The sequence below is a fragment of the Panulirus ornatus genome, chromosome 56, assembly GCF_036320965.1.
Source record: "Panulirus ornatus isolate Po-2019 chromosome 56, ASM3632096v1, whole genome shotgun sequence".
In the NCBI taxonomy this organism is placed as follows: Eukaryota; Metazoa; Arthropoda; class Malacostraca; order Decapoda; family Palinuridae; genus Panulirus; species Panulirus ornatus.
The window spans coordinates 13696685-13715509 of NC_092279.1; the positions used below are offsets into that span (position 1 = coordinate 13696685).

The window sequence follows — 18825 nt, forward strand, 5'->3', positions numbered from 1 at the left end:
ATCAGAATGGACGTATAAATTGCCGGAATGGACCATCTAGTGTTATGACACCACTTACCTTGCGTGTATTCTCGCATCATAGGATATAAGTATTTTTTCTTTCTCTTCTCTCTCTTTGTCATATATATATATATATATATATATATATATATATATATATATATATATATATATATATATATATATATATATATATATATGTATATATATATATATATATTCCTATGAGTCCACGGGGAAAATATATATATGCAAAGTTCATTTTCTCGCCTTAGCGAGATAGCAACAGGAATAGAAAAAAAAAACGGCCTTCCTTGTACGCATTCACATCAAGTCTCATGTATAATGTACCCAAATCGTAGCTTTCCCATTTACAGCCATGCTCTGCAAACTGTCCTATAGTCTACCTTACCTTTTTCATAAGTCCTGGTTCAGCACGCCAACGCTTTTTTCTTAATCCTCTTCGTGACGAATTTGAATATTCTAATTATCGGAAGTACCATTTGAAGGCTTTATGCTTTCAGTGTTCTAAGAGACCGTCATTAAAACCAGCTGATCTATTCGGATTTATAATTCATGAAAGTCAAAATTTCCATTTTCTGTCTTTGGATATGTTTAGGCTGATGATATGTTGGATAGTTTCCCCTGATGAAACTTATGTATAAGACGCACTCTTTTAAGTGTGGCAGTCTATGTTTCACTTTAACACACTGAGCATGGGTTAGATGTGTGTGAGAGTGATGTTCATAGGCTGTATGTACTTACATGTCCCCCACACCAGTGAACTAGGAGGGAATAATGACGATAGACAGGAAAGACTAAGTAAGCATGTTTACACCCTCTGTCTCAGGGAAGTGTGGTACAGTTCAGGGAAGTGTTCACTTTCGAGTCTGGGAGGCCGGTAGAGGAGGTGGTGTGGGCTTGGCGGCCGGGACTTCCCTTTCGAAACCTTCCCTTCAGGGGCGACGTCATCGCTCCTAGGGACTTCCAGGGCAACACCGTCAGGGTAGCCGTCATCCAGGTGCTGTATAAACGATTACACAGAGGATCTGTCTCTAGAGAATTTATACGAGAGAATACAGTTTTCTGCATGTTACCTTCCTGCTTTGTGTTAAATTTTGCGGAGAGTTAAGATGTTAAGTTATGATTTCATCATGCAAAGTGGGATTAGGATCAAAGCCCGACTAAAAGAGATGTAATGTTTTTGAATTAATGAAAACCTTTAGCAGAGATATGAACACAGATAGACTTAGGTTATTCCTCACACGTTTTCACTGTAGAATGGTCGAAGGTTGTACAATGTTCTGTGAGAGTTGGTTGGCTCTCGTCCCACAGAGCGCCCCGCACGTGATCCTGACGAGGCTTCCTGACGGGGAGCTGCAGGTGGACGGCTTCCTGGCTGACCTCATGAGGGTCCTGGAACATCAGCTCAACTTCACGTGAGTCACACCTTCAAGGGAACTGTTGTTCCTCGTTAGGTTCGCTAGGTGTCGTCTACCTGGCGCGGAACCTTGTCATATGTCTTCCCATTTTCTGGTGTCCACACAGGCACTGTTATCATCAAGTAAATCGTCACAGTGATGAGCTTAAGACATTAAAATCAATATTTACGATTTCACTGGCAGGGAACATGATAGACAGGTTATTAAGAGGATGTCCACAGTGTTTTCCAGCAGTGTGGTGGATGTGGGTGAGGTGGGCACCATTCCTCTGGGTCCCTACCTGCCTCAGCGATCAAAGTTCCCGGCGTACACAGAGCTACTCTTCCCTTCTCTGGCTGTGGATTGATGGTATATAAGTTAGATCATTGACAAGTTTGATCCCCGTGACACATAGGGTAATATTCATGATGAAATAGTTCAAATTTATCCCCTATCGATTCCTTATCAGAGAACGAACTCCCTTGAGTTAGCGTTATTGACCATAAGTCACCAAGGTCCCGCTCAGTGTCGAGCCCTCATGGGTTCGAATTCTAGGTGCGGCTACCAGCTTACACCCCACCCAAGTATTCATCCCTCCCCTCAGGGTTGGTCGATAAACAGTTACTTGGCTTAAAATGTGGTGTGTTTGAGTGTGTGTTTACACATGAAAGTAAAGATCTGCTCTCTCTCTCTCTCTCTCTCTCTCTCTCTCTCTATATATATATATATATATATATATGGTTAAGAGACGAGGCACCTCGAGTGTAGAACTCTCTCTCTCCGTAACACATAACTAGTAATCACACATAGTAATCACACACGCCACCATCAGTTATGCAAGGCTGCATTTGACAAATGGAATTACATTGCCCACAGATTCGCCTTTGCTTTTCTTCCTGAATCATGTATTATCGTCATTTGACATCCCTCTCTGCTCATCTAGAATATCATTAATTAATCCTCAATTGAAGAGCAGTGTCGTCTCTGGGTGTTCATGAGATTTAAATCTTTTTTAATGATGACTTTGAGACTCACTCTGTGCCCCAGCATCTGACGACAGCACAAGACCCTTCGTTAATGGCTGTCTGTCAATTGCTAGTGACTGGCAAAATATTTGTCGAGGCCACACAGTGCCATTATGAACCTCCTCACCCCAACCCCCATTCACAGTGTCCACCTGTATAAGATGTGGTATATTGTCTGACTGAACCGTAATGACTGGTACACTATGACAGGAGAGAGACTCAACTATGTCGTGAGAGACAGTCGATGGAGATTTAGTATTGATTTCAGCTGTGGACCACTCAAGATGCTAACGTTTGAATGATTTCCTTTACATGTCTGGACTTTTCTTTTGTGTTCGTCTCGGTCATTTGTAGCTTAAGTGGTTTAGCTGGAGTCACAGAGTAGGTATAGTGGTACCTCACGCCTCCAGGATCCAGTGGGTGGAGACGCTGGACGGAGACTACGGCGTGCCCTCCGTCAACAGTACTTGGACGGGTCTCGTGGGCGACTTGCTGAAGAAGGTAAGTCCACACCACCATCAAGTTAACTCTTCTCTTTCTTTCCACGCACCACCCCTGCCTCATGTCACATTCTCGTTGGAGAGTCTCGTAGATTCTCTCTCTCTCTCTCTCTCTCTCTCTCTCTCTCTCTCTCTCTCTCTCTCTCTCTCTCTCTCTCTCTCTCTCTCTCTCTCTCTCTCTCCGCTTTCTTTATTATCATCTGTTCGCTTATGCATCCCTTAAGGGACGTAAAGGGACCCGTGACGGAGCTGTCAAGTTTCCAGTAACAGGTCTGTCAAGGAAATGACTGCGAGACACAGGTGACCGGGATGTCAAGAGATAAGGAGCGCAACAGTTAAGGGATCAAGGAGGAGGCTGAGCCTTCAAGGGCAAGGGACCTAGTGACAGGACTGTCAAGAGGGAAGAGAGAGGCGCAAGCCCGCCAAGGAACCAGCGACACAGCTGTCAATGGACCAAATGACAGAACTTCATAAAAAAAAGCCAGCGGCGCGTCTGTCTAACATCAAAAACAAAGTTACCAAAGGATTTGTGACACGGCCATCAAGGATGTGGTCACGTGGGTTGTCAAAATACTACAACACTGTCAAAGGAATCCGTGACAAGGCTGTCAAGTGTATCATCACGATTAATGACTCGCTCCTGCAAATGATTAAGACACGTCTTCTTGTCAGTTCAGTCCTCCCCAGCGAGTGATGCAGTGAAGCAGTAGTTCAAGGTACTTTTCTTGTGTGTGAATGTAATATTGATTCACCTTCACCTCACTCCAGCCAATAGGTAGAAATTTTCACTTTAGCCACGTCTGAATGTCTCTTGTGCCGTTTTGGATCGACACTGGTCAAAGATTTTTAATGGAATCAATGATTCATTACATTTCTACTATATTTTTTTTCATGTCTGTGTAAGACAATTGACATGCTATCATAAGGAAATCTTAAACTGTATTGATGTGATATTTTTTCTTATGTATGTGTAAGACAATGACATGATATCATAAGGATATCTTAAAACGTATTGATGTGATATTTTTTTCTGAGTTTGTGAGGTAATGATTTATTCTCTCATAGTAGTGCCGTCTGAGGTTCGTGAGAGGTGTTGGTAAGGTCGGGAATGCGATGCATTTGAAATGTGAGTTTGGCTCATTCTTGCTTTCTCTCTCTTTCTCCCACGGCCATTTTCTTGTCTGCCTTGCCCTGTCTGGCCTTGTCTTCTACTGCCCTACCTCGCCCTGTCCTCTACCCTGCCACGCCCTGCCCTACCCTGCCACGCACTGTCCTACCCTGCCACGCCCTGTCCTACCCTGCCACGCACTGTCCTACCCTGCCACGCCCTGTCCTACCCTGCCACGCCCTGTCCTACCCTGCCACGCACTGTCCTACCCTGCCACGCCCTGTCCTACCCTGCCACGCTCTGTCCTACCCTACCTCACCCTGTCCTACCCTGCCACGCCTTGTCCTACCCTGCCTTGCTCTCCTCTGGCCGTGGCTCCCACAGCGGGCGGACGTGGCCCTCAGCCCCCTGAGCCAGACCCTCTCCCGGGCTGCTGTCATAGACTTCTCTCCTCCCGTGGACCACGACGCAGTCAGGATCCTGGTGCTGAATCCTGAGGAGCCTGAGAACCTCCACTGGGGCACCTACGTCGACGCCTTCCACTGGTATCCCCCACCACAGTTCTTACAAAATGCCATCATCTCTTTGGTAACCCAAAACCAAATTGTCATGAAGACAACAAGACTGAAGGATATCCTATATAACGAGCTTGTATATAGGTCTTATAGCTTATTTACTACTTCCCGTAGGACAGTGTGGGCGGCGGTGGTGGTGGTGTGGATGGTGATGAGTGTGGGTGCTGTGGCGGTGGTGCGTCAGTCCGCCCAGGCGTCTGTCTCCGACTTCTTGTTCTCCTTCCTCGGGGCGCTGGCCCAGCAAGGTGCACCACCCTCGCCACAGTTATTATCCTTCAGTCATGTGTTAATGTCATCCAGTTGTAAACCCACAGTAAACCTACACTGTATAATCCTTAGTCATTCATTCATCTGAAGTGATTAGTGGTCGGGCTATTGGTAGGTGGAGAACAATTAGATCCAGTCAAAGGATAGGGAAATGCATATTGGTTTGTGTATATAGCTTAAGAGTATTACCAGCAAGCGTAAATCTCCATGTCAATCCCCCTGATGTTGGTGTACCACGTAGCTTCACTTGGTGTATGTGGTCAGCACAGGGTGTGAAGTGGTGCCAGCCTGTCTCCGAGGTCGCATGGTGTTCTTCAGCTTCTGGATCGGGTCGGTACTACTCTACTACTCGTACACGGCGCGTCTCACCTCCCAGCTGGCCGTGGTGTACACTGCCCAGCCCTTCGCCACCCTCACGGGCGCCCTCACCAAGGCCGGCTACTCCGTCTCGACGCGGAAGGGCACGTCCTACGTCACCGAGATGATGGTCAGTGTCTGGGAGGCGTGCCTGTGTATTTCCAAGTACAAGCAGATATTGCTTGTCTGTAACGTGACAAGATTATGTAGATTTTCAATCGATGGGTTGACACATTCCTGCTGCAGGAGTCTATTGTGACTCGTGTTTGTCAGGGGAGTGTGATTTCTGATAGGTGGGAAGGAATCTAAGACTGAGTTTGGATGGCGGTTGTTATATCAGCGTGTGTGTTTTGTCATTGTTTAGTGAGACTGGCTATCCAGTCAACGTGACTGGAGGATGTGAGCTGGATTTGTGTCTGTTTGGGGTTAAAATAGTGATTGAAGACTTTTGTGGAGATGCAGACATTCTGTTGAGAAAGAACCAGAGCAGAATCAAGATTCATCGGGAACAGTGTCGAATGCCTTGTTTATGTCTAGTGTCACTAGTAATGTGCGGGAGGGGGGCTGTAGTTGGTCGAAACCATATCTGTTTCTACTGGGTTGATGGGCTGGTTATTTTGGCTTTATGGATATCGACTGCTAAGGTCATCAAAGTCGTCAGCGACGTGTTATGACCACCCATCGAGAATCTTTAACACTTTCTTTAGGTGTATAGGATAATTATAAGACCAAAGACGATCTCACTACATTCATGGAATTTGTGTCGCGCTCGGTGTGTGTGTGTGTGTGTGTGTGTGTGTGTGTGTGTGTGTGTGTGTGTGTGTGTGTGTGTGTAAGGATTCTACAGGGACGGGATCCTGTCACTGTCAGCCCGCTTTCTGGTGTGCCATTGCTGTTACAAGTTGCTTGTGGGGCTACACACACCTTCAGGACTTTTCTCTGCAACTGTACAGTTGCCTTCTTTACGTACCATCTTTAACTACAAACATATACTCAATTAGAAAATGGAATATTATTCAAATGGAGATTACATGTATTTTGCTCCTTCGTGGCATCTGTGGGAGGTGATGCAGACGGCCCGCGATGAAGGCATGAGGCTGGCGTACCATCAACTGACGAGGGACCCAACCCTCCTCGTCGACACCGTCAGGGAGGGAGTCACGCTCCTGCATTCAACCAAGGTCAGTGAATTCTCACCATCCGCCAGTGTCAGCCACTGGCTCATCTTTCACCTCAGAAACACAGTCAATAATTTCAAACAGTTGGACTAAATGGGATAGGGTTATGTCTGGATAATTATCAGTACCTGACTGCCTTGACTGACTGCCTGTAGGATTAATCTCGGAATTAATGCGAGATGGAAAAGTAGTTTATAATTTCATAATCGTGAGTTAGATTTTCTCAGTACATCTTTCTTAGCCGTATAGGGCACATCAGCGTGGACAGTATCACCTTTTGACTCCTTAAAAGCCTGCTAAAAACATGGGAGATCTTCCTTGTTCGTCGTATCTAAGTTATTATAACACACTTGAGTCGATGTTCCCGTGAAGGTAACGTTTGCTTAATATTCCATAAGGACTTATTACTCTGTAAAGACTTAATACTTTGCAGAGACTTAACACTCTGCAAAGACCTGCCTCTCTTGTGTCTTGCGTCATAGTACATTCCCCTGCCACCTCTGGCCTGCACCACTTTGTGTCCTGCCTCATATTTACGCTGCCCTAGCCTCCCCAACTTTTGTCCTATGTCAGGTTTACATTTCCCTGTCACTCTGGGCTGTATCTCCTTTGTCTCTACAGAGGAAAGTCCTATTTCTGCTGGATGTGAACTCCGTCAACTACGAACTCCAGGGAAACTGCTCGTACATGTGGGTGGGGCCGGAGTACTTTAAAGAGTACGTGCACCTTGGCTACCAGAAGGACCTCCCCTTCGCCAGAGCCCTCTCTCGCAAGTAAGTCCTCCGGCAAGTGCACTGTGATAATCTCGAGTTATGTTGTGTTCTTTGTTTTACAGGTGTTATGGCCGTGTTCTGGTGCGGTAGCATAGTGTCATGTAATCTGTCGGTGATCACTCATACCGAACTCTTCTGCAACTACAGCAATAGACGGAAAAAGATCCTCGTTTGTAGCTATAACTAAGCGTAAGAAGATCACGTCACGAAAAGGTTTTTCGACGCATCGTCTGAGGGCAGTCAAACTGGATCAGATAGGGTCCCCTCCATGGGAAGTGGGGAGGAAGGAATACATGTGTACTAATCCAACTGTTATTTTCTTACGAAGATCATCTTTCATTATCGCAAAAATAGTTTCAACATTAACAAGTGCTATAATATTCTTCAGTGCTAGAATAAGATTAGATTTTACTAAGAGCATAACACCACGACCTAATTCATTTCCTCTTTCACCATAGATTACCCTTTTTTCTCTTCCTCCTCCTGCCTTTCTCGGCAGCATCATCCAGGCGGCGCACTTCGGCATCGTCCAGAAGCTCCAGAAGAAGTGGTGGGGGCGGGAAAAGCAGTGTAGGGGCAGCAGCGCCACCTTCCCGCAACTAAGCCTCAGCAAGACGGTGACCGCCTTCGCCGTCTTGATCTCGGGGGCCATCCTGGCGCTGTTGCTCCTGGCTGTAGAGATCCTCTTTGCCTCCTGCCGCACCAGGTGACCCATGCTGCCTCGGTCAAGAAGAGAAGGAGAAAGAAAAGGGCAGAGGCAAGTGGATGTCGTAGGCAAGACCTGTACCCCTTGGATGAAGTCCTGGAAGGAATGATGCTAAGGTTGTTCTCGTGGGATATGAAGGATATCAGACGGATGCTCACATATACATCTGGTTTATACAAGCTTGAAGCGCCATAAGTGTACACCTTTAGTGCTGACCTGTGACGTCTTACTGAAGCATTGGTTTAGCCATTTTGACTGCCTTGTCTTCCTCTGTACGACCGTAAGTCTGTTTCCTTACGTCGTCTGTATGGCTGTCTGTCTCTTGTCAATAGTAGGTGGTAGCGCCGGCGGCACAGTAAGCCAGCAATACAGTGGTTGTCATGTTCCCTTCCCTGACCCAGGTTGCTGTCTTTTTCCTTCTGCCTCACATACCCGAGGGTTGCTCGCATTCAGATCACACACACACACACACACACACACACACACACACACACACACACACACACACACACACACACACATTTTCCATCCCACACATAACACTGGACAACACATAACTCACATGACTCTATTGTTAACTCAAGATTCTCCTGCGCTGAGCTCTGGCCCTGCCTAATGGCAAAAGCTGGTCGGAGGTACAATCCCATTCTTTCTCTTTCTATCCCCTCCTCTCTCTCTCTCTCTCTCTCTCTCTCTCTCTCTCTCTCTCTCTCTCTCTCTCTCTCTCTCTCTCTCTCTACCTTTTTTCTTTCCCCCTTCTTTCTCAACACTTTCGTCCAAATACTCTGGCCGACACGTGGTGTCTGCTTAGGCAATCATTGAGTTTTCCTCAACATCAGATTTGTTTGATGATGTTTACATTCATATTGTAAGTAATGCATAGAATGCGTCATAATTTGAGACATCATATGAGAATGCGTGAAAAATATATGTCGATTTTCTGAAGAAAAAAAAATTATGTAACCTTCAGAAATATCGTTGTAAACAACAACCAACTAACTTCCCCTGGCACACTTACCTCCCTCCAGCACACTGTCGACTCGACCCTCTCTCCAAGACCCTTTCATTCCCCTCCTCCATCCCGACCATGAAAAGATTAATCATCATCCTTTACTCGGAAACATTCACCCCTCTCATCTCCTACTCGCACACTTGCCTTTCTCTCTTGTCAAAAACTCCTCACTGCTTCTATTTGCTTTCCCTCCACACCATATATTCGTAGCACCCTCCGTAAGGCATCTTTGTCAACCCTAGATTTTCTTCAGGTCCATATATGCACCATACAAATTCCTCTCGTCCTCTACGTGTCACCCACAGAAAGTTTTCAAAGGAAACACCTGATCCACACATCCTTTACCACTCCTAGAGCCACATTGCTCCTCCCCAACTCGATATCCTGTGCATGTCTCCACCCCTCGCAGTCACCACTCTCCTTTTACACTTCCTGGTGTATATTCAACAGATTTATTACCTCTGTGACTTCAGTTTTGTTACAGTTGTTTCTCTATTCATTCCTCATACGCTATAAAGCTTGACTAACCAATCAACACCAGTGTTATCTTCTGTCTTGAAAAACTCACCTGCTCAGTTACCATTAGGATGAAAACCCAGCGAATCAGTAAGGTTTATCCTCAGATACCAACAGAATATAAACCCACCAAATTAGTAAGGTTTACTTATTTCATCTACCTTCAAAATATAAAATCTTGTAAACCAGTAATCACAGTTTATCTGCCTCATCTACTATTAGTATAATCATAAACCTAGTAAACCAGTAAAGCTTACCTGCCTCAGTCACCACCAGTACATAAAACCAGTAAACCTGTGAGGTTTACCTTCTCACCTGTCACCTCATATGTCATAACCCAGTAAACCAGCGTCAGTCTTACTATATGAAATAGTCCTCTCATTATATGCTTTTGGATGGAAATCAAACACACTATGGTAAAATGAGTCTTAACGGAACATTTTATTCTCAAATAACGACACAGAAAAAATGTACATCCCATAATTCAAGACGGAGAGAGAGAGAGAGAGAGAGAGAGAGAGAGAGAGAGAGAGAGAGAGAGAGAGAGAGAGAGAGAGAGAGAGAGAGAGAGAGAGAGAGTTGGGAAGAAAGGGTGGTGCTACATTATCGTCCAGGTCGATAACCATAAGCATTATCACCTCAGGAGTTTTGGGAAGCGCCTCATAACTTTCCCCACTTCCTGTCGTAGTACATCCTCTTCCTTTAGTCACAGTACTTAGGTAATACTGTTCGCTTCACCTCCGTTGATCCTTACATATCCCGCTTGGGGCCGCCTCACCCTTCCCCCTAGATTATTGCTATGATATGTTTATGTGCATAAATATATTTATTTATGTCCATTATTACCCCCAGGACCAATTTTTATCAAAGAGTCGTGGTGTTACCCGGGACATTATTTGTAAATGTTCATGAGTTTAGATGATGGAAAATGCGCGTTAACAGCTTCGGTATTCCGTCTCTGGTCATTAATATTCCTTTCTAGAAAACTAGATATTTTTACTGACAGTCTTTCTTGGGATTCTGATTCAAAATTGAAGGCCATAAGCAGATGGTAGATCTACCAAGTTATCAGCAAATGACAGCCTGTTCTTATTTGATAACGAAACCTTTGTCATTTAATAAATGAAGTCTGAAGGTTTAAAGACAGAATGGCAATGGGATCTCTACCAGGGTTGACTATACTAACCTAGCTTTCTGTTACCACAAACTCATGTAGCTTAACGACAGCTCACAGAATATTTAACCCATGATTTATAAATGGTATATATAATCCAGTATATTGTATAAATAAAATTAAATGATATGTTTAAGATACGTTTTCTGTTTGGAGAAAAAAAAAAATCCGGCGGTTCTTAGAATATCGAAGCATGAGAATATGAAAGTTCACATCTGACTTGGGAATTAATCAGATTCCTTCATTTTTAGCCATGGCAATTAAGCGACTGGATAATATGTTCGAAACGTCAGTTTATATAAAGGTTTTCTTCGCTGGCATATGTACGAAGTTTATTCGTTCCTTCTTGTAATAATTAAACGCACTCTTATTCGTAATTCACTAAGAGTGGTTTCAACATATGTTCTATTTCTGTTAACGACGACTTGATGTTTTTTTAAGACTTTTCTATAAAGACGGACTTGAGAAAAAGCTTTAACCAACCGAAACCTCAAGTCAAAACTGTTCTATGAAGAATGGTTCATTTTCCCATTGCATATACTGGCTAACAAAGTCTCAATTTGCGCAATAAAGTTTAAGAAGATTGCATAGTGAATTTAATCCACAAATTTCAGTTAAGACAGCGTCACATTAACATTTTTCTTTTTATCTTTGTCAATTTTCTTACTTGCCGTTTTTTCATAAATTTGTGTCACCTTCGCGGACCACTGAGCGATTCGAAACGGTTCGTCTTGATCCCGAAAGTTCATGTTTTGTTGTCAAGATCTATCTATACTCGTGAGAGCAAATTTTCACTTAAATAAAATATATAGTACAAAATAACTATTGGTGTATTAACATTGCAATTATATTCAAACAAAAAACCTAGAATATTGAAGTCCAAAGTTATCATATTAATCTTGACTTATAAATTCATCTCATTTGTTTTGTTTAGAGTCTTATCCTCAATCAGACAGTGAGTGGATTACGATCTTGACCTGGACCTCGTAGCATTTACTCCAGCGTAGAGCCTTGGACACGGCAGTACTGAGAATTCCTTATTGAAAATATAAGGTCCCATCGATGTTAATGGGACATTACACAGCTTATGTAGGCAACTGAGTAAGGAGGAAGGCGTAGAGTACAATAACACTGGCGCTCAAGAGTTCTCTGAACTTTCCCTTTGTTCGTTTGGTATACATACCTTCAGTCTCCTATCATGCCTACCATTAGCACACACAAATGCCCTTTCAACAGTGTCTGGTAGACACAGTTAAGTTAAGAGAGCCATATCTGTCCCGACAGGCAAGCGCCGCGGTACTTGTTTACGTTGACGAACACGAAGGGAAATAATGCATGAAATAGGCGCAAGTTATATTCAAGGCCAAGGTTAGCGCAAACGGTGTATTAAAAGATGTCGATACCGTTGATTTACAAGCGTCTCATGCATACAGATGCACATGTGATAGCTGCCACGCATCATTATATCGGGAAAACTAAGGAGAGACTTTTGAAATCTCGGATAGCTGGGCATTTCGGTCGCTTGGCACGAACGGATGCTATAATCACCAAACTATCTTGTCGACGATTAGAAATCACTCGCTGGGAAACGTCACCTCAAGTCAGCGTCTGTGTTTTCAGTTCTGTGCTGGGGTGTGTAGGGATAGGACCTCTCGGTCATAGAAGCAATATACACGTACAGATATAAATGGCTCGATCAAGCCTTTGTTCTTCCAATCTTCGATATGGTAAGGAATAATTGCGTTGAAATTATTTGTTAGTTTCATAGTTTGGATCGCGTAGTATTTTTTAGTTAACCTTTTTAGATACTTTTTGTAAACATTGAAATGATTTGATTTTGTAGTTTTGATTTATGATTAGTGGACTATGTTTAGCATTCTAAGGTTTTTTAATTCTTAAGACGAATAAAAGTTCATTTTCTTTCTTTAAAATTCATTAGATTTTGTGAATAGTCGTATTAGATTTATACATCCATTCATCATGTTCATGTTTTTAATTACTTAATTATAGTTTATTATTCTGGTATTGTATGATTTTAAGACAAGGATGTAATGAAAATTTTTCATTTTCGCCCATGTGTTTTAGGTTATCAATGGGTTAATAATGATGAATAACATGCAGAATAATGGAAATGTTACGAACCGACGACTGAAGTGTTGTGTAAGGATGGATTTTGAATGTGATTCTAGTTCAGTGGCAACTGAAGCCTATCCGTATTTGTATACAAATTTGGCGTTTCAACCTCCTGACATCGGTTAAGCCATGATAGATATGATTACATTGTTTCATGATTCACAGTCACTGACATCTTCCCTACAGAACTTGTATGAATAATCGTAAATGCATCATTTATTGATCAGAGTTACTTACAACTGAGGTACGGAATGATATACCATATGGTAGATATAACATACGCTGTGAACAAAACATTACAAGAAATCCAATATCTTCCCCGTTTTCTTTATTAGGGCGACATAATTTCATTGGATCAGTCTGTTGCCATAGTTTAAAGATGAATCATCTGTGTTTCACGTATAAAAGTACAGAACTCTATAGTGGTTTATGCTAACCTGAAGTTAAGGTCTCGTAGGGAGGCATTTCAACACGGAACGCCCTTGAGCATGGACGAGTCGATCGTAAATATAGCCAACCAATTTTCATCGTGACGTGTGGTTCTTCAAGCGTCAGAGACAACATTTTTAAGCAACGCTGGAAGGCAATCGTTGTCTGGTTTCGCAGGTGTTGAAGGCAGGTTTCATATGCTACGCTCAGGGCCTCGGGCCGTCGTGTAGACGTGCAGGTGTTGAACGCGAGTCTTCCATCTAATAACACCTGGTCAGGTGTTTTCTGGTAACCCACTTGATCAGTAAAAGACTCGGAGGCGCTGACGCTTAAAGCCCCTCCTGCGGCGTTGCTTTCGCCTGGTTGCCAGACATTCTCGCTCGATGAGCTGCTTCACGGGTCCGCACGCCCGCAGGTAGTACAGGGAGACCTCGAAGAGCAAGATGAGGACGCCGAGGGCTGCGCCGATGGCCAGTACGACGAAAGCGGAGATCGTCTTGGAGAAACCGAGCTGGTAGAAGGACGCGGAGGAAGTGCAGCTGCTTTCCTTCCCCCACCACTTTGCCCTGAGCTTCTTGAGGATGCCCGTGTCCCTCGCCTTCACGATACTGCGCGAGATGAGTCTGTTAGGTTATGCTGACTTGGTAGGTTGGAGGAGCGGAAGGGTCATCTGCTGATTGGTGGGGAGTATAGTGACTGGCAAGGCATTAAAGAAAAAAAATGATGACTGTAGGATATTATGTGACTGCTGGGACAATATTTCCTTCCTAGTTGATCATCATGCAGGTGAACTGAGGTATTTGCATAGATTACATGAATGATTATTATAACAGATTAACAGGTATGTGTGAGTGTGTGAGGGGTGTTTGAATGCATTAAAGTGGCAATAAATCATGGATGAATAAGGAAGTTGATAAAGAAAACAGTGATAAGTTACAAGTGAGGAACAGTGAAAGCAGATATTACTGTGGCAACAAATGCGGAAACACAAGATGAATTATATAGCATTTAGTGTCAGCCTGGAGTGACGGAGTGAGGTGTCCGGTGTTGGAGGGGAAAAAGGGCAAGAGCAAAGCGATATATATATATATATATATATATATATATATATATATATATATATATATATATATATATATATATATATATATATATATATGTGTGTGTGTGTGTGTGTGTGTGACTGAACAGACATATGGCTGATAGAATGGATACTTTTAACACTCCAGAGGGAAAATAAAGATAATGACACCGTAGAATTTAGGACTGATGAAGATATGATGAATCAAGAACGATACAATTGGAACAGACTGAGAAAAAGAATAAATACGAAACTGTAAGGAAAACAGGAGCGAAGGAGGACGGTGAATATGATAAATTGTGGGTCATGAGAAGAAGAAAGATAAACAGGGGACCTTACAGTGCACCGGGGATAGTAAGGTCAATGGAGGAAGGTCAGGGCAAGGCGGAGGAGGAGGAGGTTGGAAAGCAGCAGAAGGGAACCGTGTGGGATTGTGTGTGTGGGGTGAGGCAGGACTCACTAGTACGATAAGGCGTCAGCGAAGGAGAGGTTCTTCTGGTAACCCAAGTAAAGGTACTCCTTGAAGTACTCAGCTCCCAGCCACATGTACGAGCAGTTGCCCCTGATCTCGTAATTCACCGAGTTGACGCTTTGGAAGTAAGCAATCTTCCTCTAAGGAGAGACGGCATGAGATGTTATTGCATCCACACACAGGCTCTTTTGTCTTGTCCTCTAACTAATTCAACTAATCATGTGTAGTTGATCATTGGTTTTAGCTAAATGTATCCCATTAAAAGCGACACATGGTATGTTCTTGGGTATTCTCATTATATCTGACTCGGGATACTGCTGATCTACTGGAGATATGAGCAAGGAATGTCTGGCTCCGAGCAGAGTTCAACCCCGTGTGACAGTGGTATACAAACCAGGATCTTTTAAGCCATTTGTAAAACCAGAACACCTTCAGGAGATTGATGGGCAATAATGAGGGGTTATCAGAAGTCAGAACTTGAAGCAGTTTTCTTTTTTTTTTTCTGTGTGAACTTGGATAGCCATGTGGTCCAAAGAACTTGATTTGTATACGTCGTCGAGCAGGTTCGAACCCTATTCATTATAACAAGGTGTTCCCATATGACTCAAATTTTTAGAAAAAAAAAAAAAAGATAGTCGTCTCTTGTCACTCGGGGTTGGACAGGTGACGCTTTTGCCTACCATTCTACCGCCAGGGTCTGTGTCCCTGTGGCACGGTAGACGAGGCACTCACTCGAGTATCCTGAAGGAGGCTCAGTGCCTGGAGGTCATCCCGAACGAGGAGGTAGGGTTTGTCCAACACCTGCTTGTACAGGAGCTGCATGGCCTGGTCCCGGGAGTTCTGTGGGAGGAGTGAGGTTGCTTTAGCAAGCTACAGCTCATATACCGTGGGATAGGCCCTGTGGGGCTGACCACAGTGGACCACATCTTCACTGAGGCAGGTGTTCTGTGTGGCGGACCTTCCCAAAGGGCATTAGATGGAGTTTGTGTATATGAATAAAAAATCTGGTTTGATTCTACTGGGGTTAATATTACCGAAGAGGAAAGGATCTAGTCGAGAGTCAGGCCCGTTCTGTCTAATTAACTGTTACCTTTAGATATGAGAGGACGGAGCTAAAACTGCGTCACAAGATTCATTCTTGGGACCAAGAGACCAAAGCAGGACCGAGTTGGCGAGCCCCTGCATCAAAGAAACGACAGAAAGTCCTTTTTTTTTTAATCTTTCCTGTGCATTGTTTTGAAGGAAGGCAGTCGAAGATATGCCAGAGGACGGCGTTACTGCTGACCTATTCACTGAGACGATAAAGTCTTGTTCAAGGCCACAATACCGTTTTAGAGACTTATTTTTTCACAGTTTCAGGAACAGCGCAGCGAGGATCATAGGAGGAAATATGGTAAGCGTTTGAATACACTCTCATGGACGCCATTATCCCGTCAAAGATAGCATGATCTCACAATATAATTCCCTTATCACTTGGCTGGTATAGTCGCACCAAATTCTGCCATACACAAGAGGGGCATATACGCGATTCTTAGCTCTCTATCATGTACGCATGGGTGACACAGCATCCCAGCCTGGACTTCCTACACCTAACTTTGATGGAAGCAGTCCTAACAGCAGGCCGATTAGAGCCCTGGTAGAAGGACTTGAAAGGATCCAAGGAGCAAGTTACGCCTGTGAGGAAATCATAACTCCATTATGCTCTTACCATTGGTAGCAGCACCTGCGCACGATTGACAAACGCGAGTGATAGTGTCATACCAAACACAACAATGATGAGTTGCATTGTTGTGCCTCGACATGAGGACAGTGACCATCTTTGTTATATTCTAATTCATGCTTTCCTCACCGTACACTGTATGGTTCTGGCGCTATCCAGGGGGTGGGGTATATAGTGCGTAAGAGCAAGCCGTCAGGAACTGGTCAGAGGAGATGGCTGCAGCAGATATAAGTTAACACATCCCATAAGCTCGCCTGACCAGTTGCCAACACTTAACCTCCACGGCAGTGATGTAGGAGGTGCCCTTCTGCACGGCGATGGAGTAGCCGGCCTTGGTGAGGGCGCCGGTGAGGGTGGTGAAGGGCTGAGCGGTGTACACCACGGCCAGCTGGGAGGTGAGGCGCGCCGTGTACGAGTAGTAGAGTAGTACCGACCCGATCCAGAAGCTGAAGAACACCATGCGACCTCGGAGACAGGCTGGCACCACTTCACACCCTGGCGGCGGGGAAGACTTAACTGTTACGAACAGAATTACGAAATAAATGTTTCGTAAAAGATATAAGTAATATACATGATGAAGTAAGGTAACACACCGTAGTGAAGAGTGAATGTGAAAACCATTCATCATGAGGACCTGATGATTCATTTTTTTTCGAGAGAATTTCTGAGTATCACAAACCTTTCCAGCTTAGAAGGGCTTGTGAAAAGTCGAAACTGTAATAGAAAATAAACCATCATGTCTGCATGACGTGTGGGTGTTTCTCTAACGTTACATACATAGATTGATAGCGAATCTTATCATCACAATGTGAGGGTCAAGGTCACGTTCACAGCCCTCAGTTTTAGGGCCCAGGGCCATGCTTACATCTCTGTGACTAGAGCCCTTGAATGATGGACTAAAGCACTGTACTAGTAACAAAGGGAAGCACTCCTGACGACATGGTCGGGAACCAGCAATATACGTACACAGCCCCGTCCCTGATACATTGCTTATTCCCTACTGACGACAGACCAGCTGGCGAAGACGCCCGACAGGGTGTCTGACCTTGCTGGGCATAGGCTCCGGCGAAGGAGAATAAGTAGTTGTACAGGGACCCCTGCGCCGTCGGCTTCGCCACCTTCACCATCCCTGCGCCCATCAGCACCCACACGCCCACCATCGTTGCCCACACACTCCTGGGACAAGAGACGGGAAGTAAGATTGATATCCTTAACTCGCACCTTCCTCTGGGGAGAGAGGGAGATCCTGCTGTGATTTATGTTATCACCGCCGTCGTCAGAAAGAGAAGTTATCGTCCGTGATTAGGGTCGTCAACACCGTCCTGGCGAATAGACAGCGACCGACATCGTCTATATCATTCTGGGGAAAATATATTCACACACGCACACGCACACACACACACACGAAGCAATAATGCGGTCGCTTATACTTGGCTTCTTTTTGTCTTTTATCTTATTTCACATTCCTTATTCGTCATTCTCCTGCCTATCTTATGAGCTTTCTATCCTTTGAGAGATATAGAGGGTGATCATACGTCCATTCGTATGATCACCAACAACAACACGGACTCATTTCTTGAACATCAACTTTGCTGTATAGTCTACCATACCAGGAACATGATGCAAAGATCAGATAAAGAATTGTCAGTACAAATGATGGTTGAATTACTGGCTACTGTGCAACGGAGGGTGTGTGTGTGTGTGTGTGTGTGTGTGTGTGTACGTCAGGGGTTGTTGTGTGTGTTTCATGTCACCATAGCTGTTTAATCTATTCATGGATGTCCAGTATGAGAGCTGCGGGATACGGGCGGATGGGAGGGGGGTGTTCTGGGATGGGGCTGGCTATGTCAGGACATGCATTGGGTAGGAGTGGAACATGACATACCTGTGGAAGGGACGACATGCACCCCGGGAGAAGATAGGAACCTACCCACTGTGGTCAGCACCTCCTGTGGTAACCTGCGGGAGTCTTAACAAAATACTGAGTTGAATCGAAACACGACACCGTGCGTTGCTGTACGAGATGGCGGATGTCGACACTCACCAGTGAAATCCCATGATGTACGTGTTCCAGTCCATGAACTCCGTGTTCGCGTCTAGGTAGATGAGGAGTTGTGAGTTGGAAAAGTCGATTGGCGGCGAGTAGTCGATGACCTTAGAGCGAGGAGTGGTGAAGCTGAGGGAGGCCACGGCCACGTCTGCTGCCTGCCAGGGGGGAGGAGGTATCGTGATAATACCACCAGCTGCTGCGGCGGTGTTATGCATACCACACCTGGGGCTGATAGAGGACGGGAACCTAGTGAAGGCTTTGATATCAGACGTGACAGCCAGGTGCTGAGGTTACCTCATTACGGAGGAGAATCCTTGGGGGGGGGGGG

General features: G+C 44.6%; 3 protein-coding genes across 3 annotated transcripts; 2 read left to right on the forward strand and 1 right to left on the reverse strand.

Moving 5' to 3' along the window:
• Positions 1-1182: 1182 nt before the first annotated feature.
• LOC139765791 (uncharacterized) lies at positions 1183-4984 on the forward strand. The gene is made up of 3 exons (XM_071693585.1): positions 1183-1439; positions 2857-2947; positions 4439-4984. Exons 1-3 carry the CDS (start codon positions 1213-1215, stop codon positions 4982-4984), a joined length of 864 nt encoding a protein of 287 aa, XP_071549686.1. The 5' UTR covers positions 1183-1212.
• On the forward strand, positions 4972-9896 carry LOC139765911 (glutamate receptor 2-like). Its single transcript, XM_071693863.1, has 4 exons — positions 4972-5383; positions 6327-6434; positions 7053-7204; positions 7704-9896. The coding sequence occupies exons 1-4, from the start codon at positions 5201-5203 to the stop codon at positions 7912-7914; spliced, it is 654 nt and encodes a 217-aa protein (XP_071549964.1). The 5' UTR covers positions 4972-5200; the 3' UTR covers positions 7915-9896.
• A 2778-nt stretch (positions 9897-12674) lies between these two features.
• Positions 12675-17876, reverse strand: LOC139765778 (uncharacterized). The gene is made up of 3 exons (XM_071693566.1): positions 15460-17876; positions 14716-14867; positions 12675-13782 (listed from the first exon to the last, which is right to left on the reverse strand). The coding sequence occupies exons 1-3, from the start codon at positions 15547-15549 to the stop codon at positions 13476-13478; spliced, it is 549 nt and encodes a 182-aa protein (XP_071549667.1). The 5' UTR covers positions 15550-17876; the 3' UTR covers positions 12675-13475.
• Positions 17877-18825: the final 949 nt, after the last annotated feature.

Coding starts and splice junctions, on each gene's coding strand:
- LOC139765791 (XM_071693585.1), top strand. CDS start 1,213: ATGAAAACCTTTAGCAGAGATATGAACACAGATAGACTTAGGTTATTC. Junction 1,440..2,856: donor GAACATCAGCTCAACTTCAC/GTGAGTCACACC, acceptor TCACGCCTCCAG/GATCCAGTGGGTGGAGACGC. Junction 2,948..4,438: donor TGGGCGACTTGCTGAAGAAG/GTAAGTCCACAC, acceptor TGGCTCCCACAG/CGGGCGGACGTGGCCCTCAG.
- LOC139765911 (XM_071693863.1), top strand. CDS start 5,201: ATGGTGTTCTTCAGCTTCTGGATCGGGTCGGTACTACTCTACTACTCG. Junction 6,435..7,052: donor CGCTCCTGCATTCAACCAAG/GTCAGTGAATTC, acceptor TTGTCTCTACAG/AGGAAAGTCCTATTTCTGCT. Junction 7,205..7,703: donor GCCAGAGCCCTCTCTCGCAA/GTAAGTCCTCCG, acceptor CTTTCTCGGCAG/CATCATCCAGGCGGCGCACT.
- LOC139765778 (XM_071693566.1), bottom strand. CDS start 15,549: ATGCAGCTCCTGTACAAGCAGGTGTTGGACAAACCCTACCTCCTCGTT. Junction 14,868..15,459: donor GCCTCCTTCAGGATACTCGA/GTGAGTGCCTCG, acceptor GTCTCTCCTTAG/AGGAAGATTGCTTACTTCCA. Junction 13,783..14,715: donor GCTGACGCCTTATCGTACTA/GTGAGTCCTGCC, acceptor CATCTCGCGCAG/TATCGTGAAGGCGAGGGACA.